Raw genomic sequence first — 15,890 nt, 5'->3', positions numbered from 1 at the left:
GTATTCTACACCGAAGTCATTTCAGTTTTAGTCTTTGGTTAACGTTATCGGTTTTATTTTACGATGAATGTGGCCTCGATTCGAGAGATACAGGAGAGTTTATCGGTGTTTGACATCGACGCAAAAGATGATGCGCTGGACAAGAGTGAGTTTCGTTATTTATCAGTGACACTGCACCTGCGTTGACAATATTACTTTGGTAAATTCACCCGAAAACGTGTTGTGAAAATCTCCTAATAAACTGGATCTGCATGATCCATGATACATATTTAGAAGTGAGTGATTAGAACGGATGTCATACAAATGAATTTACTCGATTTCTACGGTGCACTTCTTTCAAAAATTTATCAGCAAATCGAATGTCACATTTAATAACCAGACTTATACTTGATTTCTTACGGTACTTTGTATTTCATGAATTTTTAGCAGTATAGTTTAGCTGTGCCAGGTTTTATTTTTTTATGTTACCCTGCATAGAAGTTACGTCAAATTTACGATAATATTTATGTAGGCCTATATAGGGTTACCATATTTTGGAAATCTGAAAAGAGGACACATTTTCGATATATTCAGACTTCTATACCGGGCAAAAATCCGAAAAAAATGTTAAATTTACTCAGAGTTTATAGTTTGTTCACTAAAAAAATTACAATTTTTCAAAAAAAAAAGGACATAAAGACACTTTGAAAAAAGTCAAAAAAGAGGACAAATTCTCTTCGCCTTCCGACACATTTCAGCTCTTTTTGTTGCCTGTCCTTTTATATTATCTTCTTTGACTTGCCATTACTGTACATGCCTTCTTTTTTACATCGCCGAGGCCCAGGTGGGTGTCTGATTGGGAAGACTACCGTACTCCAAGTCGTTGAGACAACTGCCTATCTTCCATTGTATTGAAATGTTGTAATTATCAGTGGAGCGAGCGATCAAGTATATAACTCTAGCTCACTATATGAATAAAATTAATTGACTGACCCACCACAAATGCCATTGTTTCCATCAGTATTTAGCTGAAACTGTTTTGTAGGTTGACTTCGTGAATACAAAAATTTCCATCCCCATATTTAATTACAGAAATGCTACTGAGATTCCATTCTAGGGTGTGTTCAAGCCAAAATTACCTCTAATTTCGCTCAGTCATATGCCAAAACAGCTTGAAAAGTTCGGACTACTGCCTATAACTGGCTGTTTTTTTCTATATTGCTGAGTATACTAATCAAACCTCGCATTTTATAGTGTTGGAGATCTCAATTCTTTTCCAAATGGACGCCGACGCTATTGTGGATGAATGGTTGGCATACCAGAGCACGCACGGCTGCAATTTGAATAAAGACAATGTTGAGAAACTGCTTTTAGAGGTGCGCAAAGTGAATTGATTTCATTTCCACGTGCATTACAAAAGCAACTGTTAACTTTAAGAAAACAATCAAAAACAAAACGAAAAACAATCAGACTCCGTCCTCAAATAGGAGAAGAGGGAATTTGTCTTTGGACAGAAGTATGGATCCTTCAATGGGTCTCGGAGAAGATGACCTTTTGAGTGCCTACGGTACTCCAAAGCCTCGTAAATCCACGAGTCAAGTACGAACGCCGTATTCCGCCAAGAAAGAAGCGGCTTTGACACCAAGTAATATGTCGAGCTATTCGCCATCAGCTTTTTCTCCGAGGTAATAATGATAAGTGAATGTTTTTCGGGGCTCTCTCATAATGTGCCGTTGTAGGCTATGGAATTAGGCGATTCTATTCAACAATAGTCTGTCATTGTCTGACCTGTGACTTTGCTGATTGTTATAGAAATTGACTAGATGTGTTTCTAACTGGGCTGAGGAGTGACACAAATTTCTATCCAACTTCCCGTACGATTAGTAACTCCAACGACGCCTAATTACTTCAACTCAGACTCTCGTAGGCCTACTTAATTTGATGACACCGACTCCTAAGTTGGGCTTAGCGATAATGAAATATGGAATGCTGAACTAGCTAGTAACGGGAAAATATGTGAAATTTCGATACTCTGAAACATCTACTTCACTCCTCAATTAAGATTGAAGTACTCAGACCTTTGTCCAGCTCTGGTGTCTTGAAATCTGAAAAATACTTTTGTCAAATTATATGCTTTTTCTAAATAGATCTTGTTACACTCTTATTCTAACAAGATAGTGAATTGTGGACCGTCCAGCTTCTTGGTATGTAGGTCCTGTGTTCGATCCCCGGCCTTGTCTGACTAGTCCATGACTTCCCCGCTTGGAGCTCATTACCGGATGGCATGGAGGGGTGGTGCAAGACTTAGAAAGCGTTATAGGGTATATGCACAGATTGTATATATATCATGAGTCGGTTTATATGTCGCAAAAACATCAAAAACAAAAATAGACAGCATCCTATTCCATACTGTTATGGTAACCTGCTCCAATTTACAACAAATTATGTGCTTCACGACTAGTACAGGCTTTAACTGGAATGCTAGATGTTATTGCCAACTGCTAGTGACTGTTCAATCATTTCTGATGACAGTAATGTATTCGTTTAGCTCTCAACAATCTCAAAAATATGGCAGTCGCACAAACTCGGGCGACGTGGTGGTGAAGTTTGGACCAAGCAGCGAGGCGATATCAACGTATCGAGGCCGGAGAACAGCTGTGTCTATTTCGATGGACGATAAATTGAAAATCAAGTCCCAATACCACTACATGTTCCAGAAACTAGGGGATTTGTCTGACGGTGAGATTAGTGTGAGATTTGTTTTAATGCTTGTCAAGTTCATGGCAAATATTTTGTCAAATTTTCTGCTGGTCTGAAGCGAAAGGTGCGTTCAGAGATGGAGTTTCTCTCCTCTTGGTGATGTCAGACTAGGTCACTAGGATATTATATCTTTTCTATAACCGTGTATTGTTGATATATTCAGACTTCAGTAACAGCCTCTTAACTGTTACATAAGTACCGATATCAGTTGTACAGATAATTGAATTGGAAAGAAAGGAAATATATTTTCTGTGTTAGATGATGATACGGAAAACAAACAACTTGTCCACAGTGTGGTACCACGTAGGCTTACAGAACACAGGGATTTTGTGGTAGCTTGGAAATAAAGGACAGTAGACTAATTCGTAGTTAGGCTGGTATGAAGTGCACTCAGTTCTCAGTCGCAAAAGCTCTTGTCCGTTCCAAGAGTCAGAACATCGACTTACGGCGAGAGAACCTTTTCTTCCTCGGCCGCCATTCTGTGGAACAATCTTCCAATTTCTATCAGACTATGTGACTCGCTATATGTTTTCAAACGCAAAATCAAGACGGTTTTATTCGCACGAGCGTTTGAACTAGAGTAGTGTTCATTCCGCCCTACAACTATGCACTTCGTCTTTTATACATATCCTTTACTTTTATATTTTATTGCCTTTTATGTACAGCGCCCTAGTGTAGTAATGATATATTGTTATATTCGGCGCTCTATAAATTATTATATTATTATTATTATTATTTGAATTTGTACACAGGAATACTATACCGTAAATATATGCTGCATATTCTTGCTATTGGAACATTCTGTTGCCTGGGTACAAGCACATTTTGTCAGGTTCCGCACCAGTTTCATCTTGGATAATTTACTCATATTGAAATGAACCCGAATATTTTTGTTCCACAAAAATGTTCTTTTGAAATTTGAATCCTCTCCTTGTTGCTTTTACCCATTGCAGTTGTCGCCGAATCGAAAAATATATTTTGATATGAATATATTACTCAATTGTATGCTGAAGCCGTGTACTTCCAATAGTCTCTTCAGTATATTCTGGTGTCATATATATGAGAAATCTTTGGTTCCTTGCAACTATCTTTTGTCAGTTATGGACGAAATAATCGAAGTAATTTCGGAAGACATCAAGTCGAATCATCCGGAAGAAATCGGCGAGTTTCAGCCGTGTTCCAAGGTGTCGCAAGAGCCGATCTTCATCACGGGACGCGTGTGCTGCGACCAGGGCGGTGGAGTGGGTAGACTCAACAACCAGTCGGTACTTCTCCAAGGCGGCAAATACGTTTCCGAGGGCCGGTCGGTCTGCGTCGATTTGAGCCAAGTGGAGGAGTATTCTCTTTTCCCGGGACAGGTGACTAACAGATTTGGGTGTGATGTTGATATCGGTTTCAGTTGGTTTGTAACCCGATCACTGATCCATCTTTTAGAATTAGGAAGAAGTAGAAAAAAACAAATATCGTTCCTATCAAATCAGGGTTTATGCTCGTAAACAGAGAATGGCAAATGTCTGTACACCTATCACGGCTATTGAGTCACACTATACAGTTCTCATGTAGCATTTTCAGGAAAGCAGAAATTAGATTACATCTAGGTTGCTGGCATTGTGCTGTAATTAGTTGTAATTCAACAATTATCTAGTTGTCCAGCTATGATCTTGCTTCGCCGACCCAGGCGTGTGTCGGGATCAGGTTCACTATGTAATTCCTGTTCAGGATATGAGACTCGAATCCAACAATGTTTGGTTTCTCAAAAATCATACGAGAATAGAAATTTCCTCACACAATCAGTCTTCGTGATTTCGTTTTTTTTTTTTTCAATCCAAATCGATATATAATATAATTCCGTCTTGTTACGCTATGCATCTTATTTTATTTGGGTTATGTATCGTTATGCCGAATTATGAATGTCCTCGCTCTTCAGATTGTTGTCTTATTGGGTACGAATCCCTCCGGGAAGAAGTTCATACCCACGAAGGTGTTCACTTCTACGCCGAAATTGCCCTCGTCGTCTGTGGCGCTGAAATCGGGTAAAAAGATTGCTTGCATTATTTCAAAATGCTTGTTAGCCAGTGAATATTTAGTATTGATTGGCGGAATTGAGGTCGATTGAGATGTATTTATACTATATCCCGTTCTACATGAACAGTTATTTAGGCAATACTACTTACTTTTTAGTTTGACAAATGTAGACCTTGGCAGTATTACATAACGGGTTGGAGAAATATATCAAATTCATTTTTTTTTAAATGGTACCGATTTTCACTGTCGTTAGTGGCTTTGCGTTAGTTTTAAGATGCACTTAACCGTTGAATTTATACAACCCCTCTACAAGTGCTTCTTTTTTACCTTTCCGTATTTTCTATATGACATGTCTGCGAAAATATGTAACATCAGTAGAGCTATAGTGTAGACTAGATGCCAACACTGCCCATTGAACAACGGACTTCATTTCATATAGATCCTCTCAGCCTTCTCGTGGCGTCCGGCCCCTTCACCACGTCAGACTGCCTCAGTTACGAACCCCTGCAGGACTTGATACGTGTCGTCAAGGAACGCAGTCCAGACGTGACGATAATCGTGAGTTATGGGAACAATTTTAGTGAAACCTGTCCTCATTCACGTTTGCTTCAAGATCGGACCAATCGCCGACAACAAGCACGACGAGATTAACACGGTGAAGTTTGGGGTTTCTTATGAGGACGTGATCGCGGACAGGCTGAATTATATTGTCGAATCTCTGCGGGGGTAGGTTTTAGTGTGGTTTGCGTGGGTGTTGTTTCTGCCGCGCGATACGCGCTTGGTGGATTTGGCATGTTTTGTGGCCTGTTGTTGATTCGTTCAGATTTCACTGTTTGCTCTTGGGAAAACTATAAAAAAGGGCTAAATTTCATGGAGTTGTTTTCATCTCTTCACTCTGAATATATATGCGTTGATTGCTTTGTCTCAGGACTGACATATATCTTCAACTCAATCCAAACCTAGTCCATTTTTGTATTGACTCAACTTGTGCTTGGGTCATTGTGCAATGTGCACGACTCGAACCGGGTCATATGGTCCGAGACATGGACGGCCAAGAGGGACATTTTGTTGTAACTTCGAAGAATAGTAAAGTTACCACATCACTGGAATTTCGTCTATCAGTCCTGATACTTGGAAAATAGGACCAGAAACTGTTAGATCTGAGGAAAATTGGTAAAATATGAATATGAGCCATTCTATGTCACTGGAGCAGAGTTGAAAAAGTGGGTTAAACTGAACAGTGAACATAATGACTCGAACTCTAGCCATAACACTACGACTCTGGCTCGACCCTCTACTAGCCGACTTGACTCGTATGTGAATTGAAAATGACTCAACCTGACTCGAGTCAACTGTAAAAGTGAGATTGACGTGTGACTTGGTTACAACCCTGCCTAGTTTGTACCAACTGAAGGAGTTCATGTGTAATAATTAGTTCATTCAGCCCATTGACCTTGATTAGTCGAATTTATTTGGTGATACGGCTGTTGATATACAAAGATCTCTCTACTAGTTGCTGACAATCACCCCTGACAAGTGTCGGGCAAAAATAGTCAGGTTTAATTCAACAAGAATATATTATTCAAGTTCTGTATCTCCAAAAGTCAATTCAACTTCATTTTATTAGGTCAACGAGCCTGGTTTTTGTACCATCCAGTCGAGACGCGGGCTGCCATGCAGTATATCCCAGAGCACCCTACGTATCGGCTTTGCCCAGCAAGGTATGCGGCATAGAGTAATATGCGGTTCGTTATCCGGTTTTGAATCGCAGTTGCTTGCAGGACGTGTACTTTGCTCAAGACCCGTGCGTGCTCGATATCGAAGGCGTCTCGGTGGCTCTGACTTCTAACGATGTCTTGTTTCATTTGTGCGCGGAAGAGATCAGTAAATCGTCGTCAGGTCCGACCGACAGGATCGGAAGGCTGGCCCAGCACTTGATACAGCAAAGGAGGTGTGTACTCGCATGCGGCTAACGCAGTGACTATTGTAAAGCAGAAAGTAGTTGGGATATGTTTGCATAACTTTCGTGAGTGAACCTTGAACAACTTTACAAGATAGCTCCCTGCGTCCACTGTAGGGGAAAATTGGTATATTACCGAAAATTGCACCGATTTGTGATGGCATCACTAGCGCAAGTTTTTATTGCAGTCAAATCCGTGGGAAGTTGCACTTATTTTTTAGAAAAGTTGCATTTATGGACAAGTTCCTTGAGATTATTAGGGTATGAGATACTCGAATCGTTTCGTATCCAAGGCCCTTAAGCAAAACTCTATGTTGACAACAAAATCAACAGTCTGAAAAAATTGACCCTATTGAAAATACAAATTTCGGCGGTCTAGCCTGAATGAACGTCAAATCAGAAAGGTCCTCAAATTTGAACGACAGTGAAATAATCGAGCGATCTATTTACATGTAGTGCCAAATATTTCCAGTAAAAAGTTAGATGCATAAAAAAATCGGAAAAAGTTGATTGAAAAATCCAATAAGATATAAGATTCCTTCAAACAGTTTGAAACAATAAACTAAATAACTTGTTAGTATTTAATTTTTAAAAAAATTGCAATAACTTGCCCTAGTCATCACTTATTTTGCGTTGCAGACTTTGTAAGTGTGTCGGCGAGACATGTTAGGAATTAGCAGCGTTTCGAAAACACAGTGATCCTAGAAGGTTGGTTTTGTGTTTCCGACTTCTATTATCACTGTCACTTTGATCTGTTGAAAAGCAGCATGTGTCTGACAGGCTAAGCTGACCTGTAGTGAAGCAGTGCTACTGTTTTCTACTAGTGTTTTTTTCTTCCTCTACTCCTTTAATTACGTAAGTATTTACACCATTACTTTCTGCGTGAGTGATTGACTAATTTGATGGCCCATGACTAATATTCTTTTTTGTTGAATAATTCATTTAGCTTCTATCCACTTTGCCCATCGAATGAGAACCTCAACGTCGACTACAACGCCGCTGAAAGATACGGCTTCTTGGCGAAGCATCCGGACGTTTTGATTTTGCCCTCCGATCTGAAATCGTTTGTCAAGCCGTTGGAGGATTGCGTCTGCGTGAATCCGGGCAGACTCACCAAAGGCACGTCCGGGGGAACTTACGCTCAGATATTGATCGAACCCGAGGACGGTGGCGGAAATATCTGTAACGGTTTTAGCGCTCAAGTCGTCAGGATATGATGGGAATGTTCGCTTTTATATAGTTTTAATGTTTGTAATGGTATTACGGCTCAAGTTGTTAGGATGTAAAAGAATGTTCGCTTTGATATGATTTTAGTCGATTTTAACTTTTAATATTCATAATAAAGTATTTTCCTTTGTATTCTTGTTGTTAATGTGAGTTGGCAGGTGATGTTATTATGGTTCCGCTGTGATGAGCAGACTTGGACAACTAGAAAATTTTCCAAATTAGATTACCGGCATTTCGCTCTAATTTAGTGAAATTAGACAACTAGAATTATCTAGTTATCCAAGTCTGGTGATGAGCAGTCATGTTCTGGAAATACAGTTGAGTCGTCAAAAAAGTTATTTGTACTGGACTTCTGTAAGTGCAATGCGTAGCTCACAAACTAACGGTTAGAGTCGTGAATGGAGTTTTGTGTTACTTGCACGCAGGACCGTAACTGCCGCACCCCAAAACCCCCAATTGGGGGGGGGGGGCAAAATATTTCGTGAATTAGCATAAATTATAGAGTATTTTTTGAAAATTCATCCAAGTTTTTCGCGCTAGGCGCGATTTCAAGTTGCTAAATGGCTTGAATTTTGAGTACTCTTCCCCCAAGAAAATATACGCAAGATTATAGAAATGGGCATGTCGGCATTGGCCATTACCGCGCCACGATTTACCAAGACATACAAAGTTTTAGGCCATGTAACATGCGACTCCAAGAAGTCGGCAGCGAGAAAACCTTGGCCGAAAAGGACCGCCCTTATGTTGACCGAAAACTTCGTTATATATACAAATAGGTTTAATTGTCCATAGGCGCCTAAATGACTGGCGCCGAATATTCCTGTCTTGGCAATCTGAACCTCACAAGACAAATACCATCCCGCAGGGAAAAATTATATGCCAGTGAAGAAATACCAATTTGAAATCGTGTGCGTCTCTTAGTTTAGAAGCCTACGTTTGGGCGATTCTATATATTTTGATATAGCAGACAGGAGGTCACTAAATAACATCATGTTACGGAGTCGTACCAAAGGGCCCTACAGTTTCCAAGACACCTTACTCAACTCTGCCGGTAAATCTGATTACGTGAGCAGAGAGGACAAGAAATTGATAGCAATAGATATGCAATTCCCTATCTTTTTGACCGATTTTATCATGATTTATCGAAAATTTTCGCGCTTCGCGCTGTTTCGTTACACAGTACGGCTAATTTCGTGGCAAAAGCGAACAACGTGATCCGGGGTAGGTTTATCACCCTGTGGTAGCCCAAGACCCAAGTTTTTTTGGGGGGCCTGACGAAGTGCTGTTTTGCTCCTGCCAACGGGTATACGCCCGAAGGTCTTTAATTATTATTGAGGGGCCCTACCTTTTCAAACACACCTCACCTGTAAATCTGATTACGTGAGCAGTTCGAGGATAAAAATTAATAGCAATATATATGCAATTCTCGATAATATCGGCCGATTCAGTCATGAATTATAAAAAAATTTCGCGCGTCTAGGCGAGAAGAGCTGGCCCTGTTCAAGGGTGGCAATCTAGACGACAAGTATAACGGTAAACAGCGGATAGCGTGAGGGGGGTTCATCGGGGGTTCATCGGTTCATCATCATTATGTGGGGGCCCAAGACCAACGTTTTGGGGGTGCCTGACGAAGTGCTGTTACGGCCCTGCTTGCACGTGTACGTGGCAATGACGAAAATGATTAGAAATTCCATCCGAAAATTCAGTTTCACGAATATCGTACATCCTAATGGCCTCCAAGTCCTTGGGTGATTTCTGTCCGTAGCCAGACATTTAGGCATGAAATCCAACGAAAAATGACCGTAGATTCGACTTTTTAACCATGAAATGAACCGAGCCCATCTTCAGCTCTAATAATACTCGTATATCCACCGACCAATTCTCCCATCAACTGCAAAACCGAGATTTAAGTCGTTCGTTCCAAACTGTAGTGTTGTAGCTGCGCGCTGGAGCCATCTTACCTGTTCAACCAGAGTCCATTTGTATACGAAATTTGTGCCATTCATGAAAATTTAAGACTGCAATTCCAGTTAACGAGTACAGTTCAATGATCCATGTACATTGTACACTACGGCTGTTCAAAAAAAAAATCTTTTCCTACTGATTTCACTGGCTACTTGATAAAATTGTTAGGTTGGTTAAAAAAAAACGCTGCAGACCAACTTTGGCTCGATTCCAACCAGTAGAAAGTTTGGAATTTATCACAAAAAATAAAAACTCGAAATTTTTCTGTCGACCCCATAAAATTGTTGGGCTGTCGGTAGAGATGATGCACACCAAATGTGGCTCAATTCCAACCACTAGAAGCGAAGTTATTGCAGTAGAAAAATTTCTAATTCCATGATTTTAAAATAGATAATTAAAGCGTTAGTCACCGTGAATACTATTTTATTCAAATCCAAATTTTTCTACTGCAATAACTGTATGGGGTCGACAGAAAAATTTCGAGTTAAATTCCAAACTTCTGCTTGTTGGAATGGAGCCAAAGTTAGTGTGCTGCGTTTTTTTAACTAACCTAACAATTTTATCAAGTATAGCCAGTGAAATCAGAGGGAAAAGATTTTTTTTGAACAATAATGTTCAGTTGTACTGTACAGTAGGGCTGTTCAAAAATAACTTTTTTTTCAGATTCCAGCCATTCAGTGATTAAATTGTCAGGTTACTCTAAAAAACGCTGCGAACCAAATTTGGTTCAATTCTAACAAGTATAGGGCTCCACATTTCAAATAAGAAATTTCAATTTATACAGGAAAATTAAAAAAAAAAATTTCAAATTTTCTGTCAACCCCATGAAATTGTTGAGCTGTCTTCAGAGACGATTCAAAAAAAATTGACTCAATTTGGACTAGTAGAAGTGGAGTTATTAATGTTTTTTGTTGATAATCCTCGGATTATCCTTGATCGGTGGATAATCCGAGGATTATCAACAAAAACTCCACTTCTACTAGTCCGAATTGAGTCAATTTTTTTTTGAATCGTCTCTGAAGACAGCTCAACAATTTCACAGGGTTGACAGAAAAAATTGAAAAATTTTTTTTCAATTTTCCTGTATAAATTAAAAATTTTAATTGGATCCGCGGAGCCCTATACTTGTTAGAATTGAACCAAATTTGGTGTGCAGCGTTTTTTAGGGTAACCTGACAATTTAATCACTGAATGGCTGGAATCCGGAAAAAAAAGTAATTTTTGAACAGCCCTACTGTACAGTCGTACATACTACAAGGTTTCGAAGTTCTACTACTATATGACATGCACCAAATCATCTGCCAAGGATAAACTCTCGAATACTATATTGTGTCTGAAAAAGTTTTATTGCAACGTACAGGCAGAAGGAAAAGCATAATAGCAGCACAACAACTTTCAAAATCAGAACTTGAATCCACTGTGAAGGTAGTAGTATTGTAGTAATCGCGTCTCACATGGATTTTTGCTTTACGGGTTTGTAGCACGGATTTGTGTTCTAAAGAATTTTAGCCAAAGCAGACGTAGCCTCTTGTGACGAAGACTACAAGTGCAGTTATCACATAAACAACAATGGATCGAACGAGCTAACATCCGGAAGGAAAATTCTTCATCTTCCGTAGAGCCACTAATCTTTGGCATCACCAATACCATCGGCGTTAATAGCAAAAGTGGCCTCGGACTCGGGAAGGCAGGGTGAATCGTAAACTTTACAAATTCGGTTTTCTCCTCTGCCCTTGCGGAAGTACAATCTTGTCGTTGACGCATGAGCCATAATATGGCCACCTATCGGCTTCTTTGGATCGGCGCAAAACATGGCCCCGCCATCCACTTGGGCCACCACCTGGTTGGTGATGACTATGGCAACACCAAACTGAAAAAGGTTCCAATTGTAACAGTGTCGTAACATTGTGGCTACTAACTGGGCAAAATCTAGTACCCGAGTATTTCGATTCTGAATCCAGTAAGTATTGAATTATCACTGATACTGACGTCGTAACAGCATGAAAAAAACTCCCTAAACAATAATTTTCGTTGACAAAAACAACTTTTAGTGGCCAGCAGACTAGACTCAAATCATTAGAATTAATACTCGGTTTAGATTTGAATACTCAAATGATTCTGCCTAGTCCTGGTAATATTCTTATGCAGATATGGACCATTTAAAGGTGCAAAAGTTACTGAAGCTTCAAATATAAAATTGCTATACTTTAACTGCAACTTTAACAATTCAAAAAAATATAAATCCCACCTCATCCGCAAGTCTGAGAAGTTTACGGAGAAACCTTGCAAGATGCATTTGCCTCTCGGACAATTCCCCTCGCCCGCTATAGTCAGTTCTGTACATTGCAGTTGCACTATCCACCACCAGTAAAGCATATCTGAATCAAATACGGCAACATATTAACAACATTACGGGCATATAATGTGTGGAGCAGTGGTTCTCAACCGGGGCTCCGCGAAGCCTCAAATTAGTTGATAACCATATTTGTATTTTTTAAATTCGGAAAATCACGCGGCAGTTTCGCTTCATTACTAGTAAAACTCCAGAGCTCACATCAACAGGATGGTCATCTGAGGCAAAACGTCCTACTGTGCAGACTAATTTTAATTGTTAAATTGCCAATGGCCTACTGATACAAACATTTTGCTGTTTAGAGATGTTTTGTTGGGAATTGTGGAAAAAAAGTTGGATGAGTAAGGTCGAAATGTTTACAAAAATCCATTTTCTCCTGTGATATACACAACCACTTTTTTCACAATAACTTCAAGATAAGCTGCTAGATGGAAATGACCAGGCTTGAAGTTATATGTTCATTAAAGAAATTTGTTTGTCAATTTTGGTGCCATATTTGTTGCGATCATACCCAAATTTGTCGTCGGAAGCGTTACGCGTTATTATTACATTCACCACCACTTATATTAGTGGAAATGGATTTTCAGCACTTGTTCATATCAAATCGAAGGGGCGGATTTTCAAGACACGACCACGTATTTCAAGAAATGCAGTTGCAGAATTCGCTTCGAAATAATAGAAGTCAACCCAATTTCTACATGAATAGTATATGATTTTATTTTCAAGAAAAGTCATTTTGTTGCTGTTTATCACTAAACCTACAGTTATCATTTACACAAGACAGACGACGGTTGCACGATAATTGAGCTAAATTTGAACTAAAACTTTGTGGGGGTCCGCAGGGATCCGTGACGATCTGAAAGGGGTCGGAAAAGACAAGAAGGTTGAGAACCACTGGTGTAGAGTTAGCGTTTATACCCAAGTAGAAGCAACGCTGTAAATTTCTACTCAATGACAACTACAAATAGTGGTTTTCAAAACATGTCGAAACCACATCAAAAAAAGATAGAAAACGAAGTGAAAACAAAAAGTACTCTAGGAAGTAATTGCAGAAAGTAGAATAGGGTGAGGGCTCGGATACTTATGGCAATTAATCAGAGATGGCATGCAGATTTATTTCATTATGTGACTGATTTAAAATGACTGAAGACAATAAAAACAAGTTCAATTGTCAAAAACATACCAAGTTAACGCAACATCTGGGCTATTACGCTTAGTTGTTTGACAATTTCAGTTACAAAAGTGGTGCAAAGCCATCCGAAAACTACTTTGTACCTTGCAATATTCAATGAGTAATAAGTGGCTTTTCCTAAATAACTGTTAAATAGCAGTGGAAGAAGTCTAGAATCGAGTAAATTATAACACGTAGTGATCAGGCAAAACAAACTTGAATACTCCAAAGATGTAGTACTTAATTATTGACCAATTCTGATAAGATGATATCATACCTTGTTTCTGACATCATAGCCGCGGCTTGTATCAAAAGTTTGCTTTGATGGTCACTGTTATAAGCCCTAGCGTAGGCCACGTTGTCCAGAACGTCGGTCCCATTCAGTCCGTACCTTTCTGCCACTGCAAGCAACCGTTCTGGCCTGAATGTTCCCTCGGTATCAATGTACATGCATTTGCCTTCGCCGCCACCTTGGTCTACTGGTAGCTGCAAATTATGCGACATTATAAAATATATGAAGAACCAAATAGAAGCTTGCATTCGTGTACCTGACATGTTACGGCGATAGTATGGCAAACTTGAGATTTTCCAGAACGGAATTCGCCAAACAGTTCTGTTATTGATCCGGTTTCGAAACCACCTGTAAACATCAAAGTGTGCAAAAGTCTAGTCCCTTGCTCAGTAGCCTAATCAAAATTGAGATCAAAATCTTGTGTTAAATAAACTATGATGCATAATTAAACAAAATAAAGTTTCAAAATACAGATTAGGAATAACAGAGGAATGATTTTTATAGGAAACCATTTCATTTTGGAATATTGGCATGCAGTTTGAAATTTTCTTTCATTTGTGTGCCTTGGAGTCGACTTTTATTAAAATACACCAGCCAAGGCTGTGTCAACAAAAACATCTAAAGTAGTACTTTGAACGCTGTCGTATTCGAAATTTCATTCTGTTCACATCATATTTTGTTATACGATTGTTGAGATATGATGGTCTTTTCCATTCTCTACTAGTTGCTAACGATAACCCCTGACGAGTGTCAGCCGAAAATATTCGGTTTCATTTCAATACGAATATACTATTCAATTGTATATTGAAGTTCTGTACCTCCAACAAGCTCTTAAAATTTCCATACTCATATAAATCTTCAAATCATTGTTCTGCTAATATTTGGGCATTTCTTTGATTCAATCCCAGACATTTTGATCATCAGTAATTGCTAGATTACAGAATTGAGAATATCACCTTGCAACAGCTTGTCAAGCTCCTTTGAACCGGTGGTAATTTGTATGATTTCCGATCTTCTTTGGTGAAATTCAGTCGCTGTCGTGAAACCCATTGGAACCAATTTGGCAGCTTCAATCTTAATTGTTCACAAGGTATGAAAAATTTACATTTTATCTCCAGAAATACTAGTTACGGGCTTACTGAAATTTTGTCTGCCTTTGTTTCGCTGATTCCCTTCACCGCAATTAGCTGCTTCTTAGTGGCGTAAGCAAGTGACTCAACGGAATGATATCCATGTTCCTCTAGTTTTCTGATATCACTTCCGCTGATACCGTGTTGCTGCACCGATAAAAATACAGTCTCAGAAAAACGAGACGTTTGAATTGCAAAAATATCCACCTCCAACTTCCCTATAGGAAGTGGTCCGCACATTTCATCGTCATCAATGGTTTCTTGAGCAGCATTATTTACTTGCATTGACATATCGTACCTTTTGTTCAATATATACTTTACCAAAACGCCTATATGGAATCTCTGTCCATTTTTTGAAATAAATCCTGCGTGATGAGAGCTTTTCTATATAGAATAATTAAGGAATTAAACAGAAAATCCTGCGTGACGTTGCCACCAATTCCACTCCGGCCAAAACGCCTAGAAACGCAACAAGAAATGTCAAAATATGGTAACTTGAAACGTAAATGCGCTTCTTTGTGGAGCGGTTAGCAACTTAGCGCCTGTATGGAATTGGTGTCCTGTGCTCACTCTCAGTCTCTCACACTACGTTTTATTTTTCATCATTTTTGATTAAATTACTCTAACTTTGAGAATCATCGCTGCTCACCTGATAAATCAGGCAAAACGTACCGAGATGCCAGTAGGGACTTAGCGTATGGCATGTGCATTTACCTTTACCTTAGGACACCAGAACATGTCAGCATTGATAAAAGCAGAATGACAAAATCTAAAATCAACAGAAACTTCAGCACTGCGGGCCTGAATCTTTGCTAATCGTTCAAACTTGGAAAACTATCCAGCAATGTCTTTATGTCCTGACCTACTACGTCCTAGTTCATTTATTAACATCATGAATTGAAAAATATTGCACCATGGCATACACGACCGTCGACCGATCGGCGATACGGTCAACGTCAACAATAACAAAAGTCCCGCGCCTGTGTCCACTGTAGTGTATCAAATCAAAGATGTTCGTTCATTGTTGA

At 39.3% G+C, this 15,890-nt stretch overlaps 2 protein-coding genes across 2 annotated transcripts; one reads left to right on the top strand and one right to left on the bottom strand.

The window, feature by feature from the left end:
* Window positions 1–8,083, top strand: LOC145448660 (DNA polymerase alpha subunit B-like). The gene is made up of 11 exons (XM_080327111.1): window positions 1–145; window positions 1,234–1,355; window positions 1,417–1,664; window positions 2,528–2,718; window positions 3,838–4,097; window positions 4,667–4,772; window positions 5,204–5,322; window positions 5,378–5,490; window positions 6,392–6,485; window positions 6,546–6,715; window positions 7,671–8,083. Exons 1-11 carry the CDS (start codon window positions 64–66, stop codon window positions 7,939–7,941), a joined length of 1,776 nt encoding a protein of 591 aa, XP_080183237.1. The 5' UTR covers window positions 1–63; the 3' UTR covers window positions 7,942–8,083.
* Window positions 8,084–11,243: 3,160 nt separating this feature from the next.
* Window positions 11,244–15,322, bottom strand: LOC145448133 (DNA repair protein RAD51 homolog 1-like). The gene is made up of 7 exons (XM_080326459.1): window positions 15,070–15,322; window positions 14,872–15,009; window positions 14,689–14,806; window positions 13,989–14,080; window positions 13,718–13,926; window positions 12,165–12,294; window positions 11,244–11,786 (listed from the first exon to the last, which is right to left on the bottom strand). The coding sequence occupies exons 1-7, from the start codon at window positions 15,151–15,153 to the stop codon at window positions 11,541–11,543; spliced, it is 1,017 nt and encodes a 338-aa protein (XP_080182585.1). The 5' UTR covers window positions 15,154–15,322; the 3' UTR covers window positions 11,244–11,540.
* Window positions 15,323–15,890: the final 568 nt, after the last annotated feature.

Source organism: Botryllus schlosseri, chromosome 10 (genome assembly GCF_051294905.1).
Source record: "Botryllus schlosseri isolate E-star chromosome 10, Bs_hap1, whole genome shotgun sequence".
Taxonomy (NCBI): domain Eukaryota; kingdom Metazoa; phylum Chordata; class Ascidiacea; order Stolidobranchia; family Styelidae; genus Botryllus; species Botryllus schlosseri.
Note: the sequence above shows the minus strand (reverse complement) of the source record. Positions and strands in the feature narration are given on the sequence as shown.

Excerpts from the sequence above, each read along its gene's own strand:
- LOC145448660 (XM_080327111.1), top strand. The coding sequence starts at position 64 with ATGAATGTGGCCTCGATTCGAGAGATACAGGAGAGTTTATCGGTGTTT. Across the intron at positions 5,323-5,377 it reads GTCCAGACGTGACGATAATC|ATCGGACCAATCGCCGACAA; the intron begins GTGAGTTATGGG and ends GTTTGCTTCAAG. Across the intron at positions 6,716-7,670 it reads CACTTGATACAGCAAAGGAG|CTTCTATCCACTTTGCCCAT; the intron begins GTGTGTACTCGC and ends TAATTCATTTAG.
- LOC145448133 (XM_080326459.1), bottom strand. The coding sequence starts at position 15,153 with ATGTCAATGCAAGTAAATAATGCTGCTCAAGAAACCATTGATGACGAT. Across the intron at positions 14,081-14,688 it reads GCTTGACAAGCTGTTGCAAG|GTGGTTTCGAAACCGGATCA; the intron begins GTGATATTCTCA and ends TGATGTTTACAG. Across the intron at positions 12,295-13,717 it reads GCTATGATGTCAGAAACAAG|ATATGCTTTACTGGTGGTGG; the intron begins GTATGATATCAT and ends TATTTGATTCAG.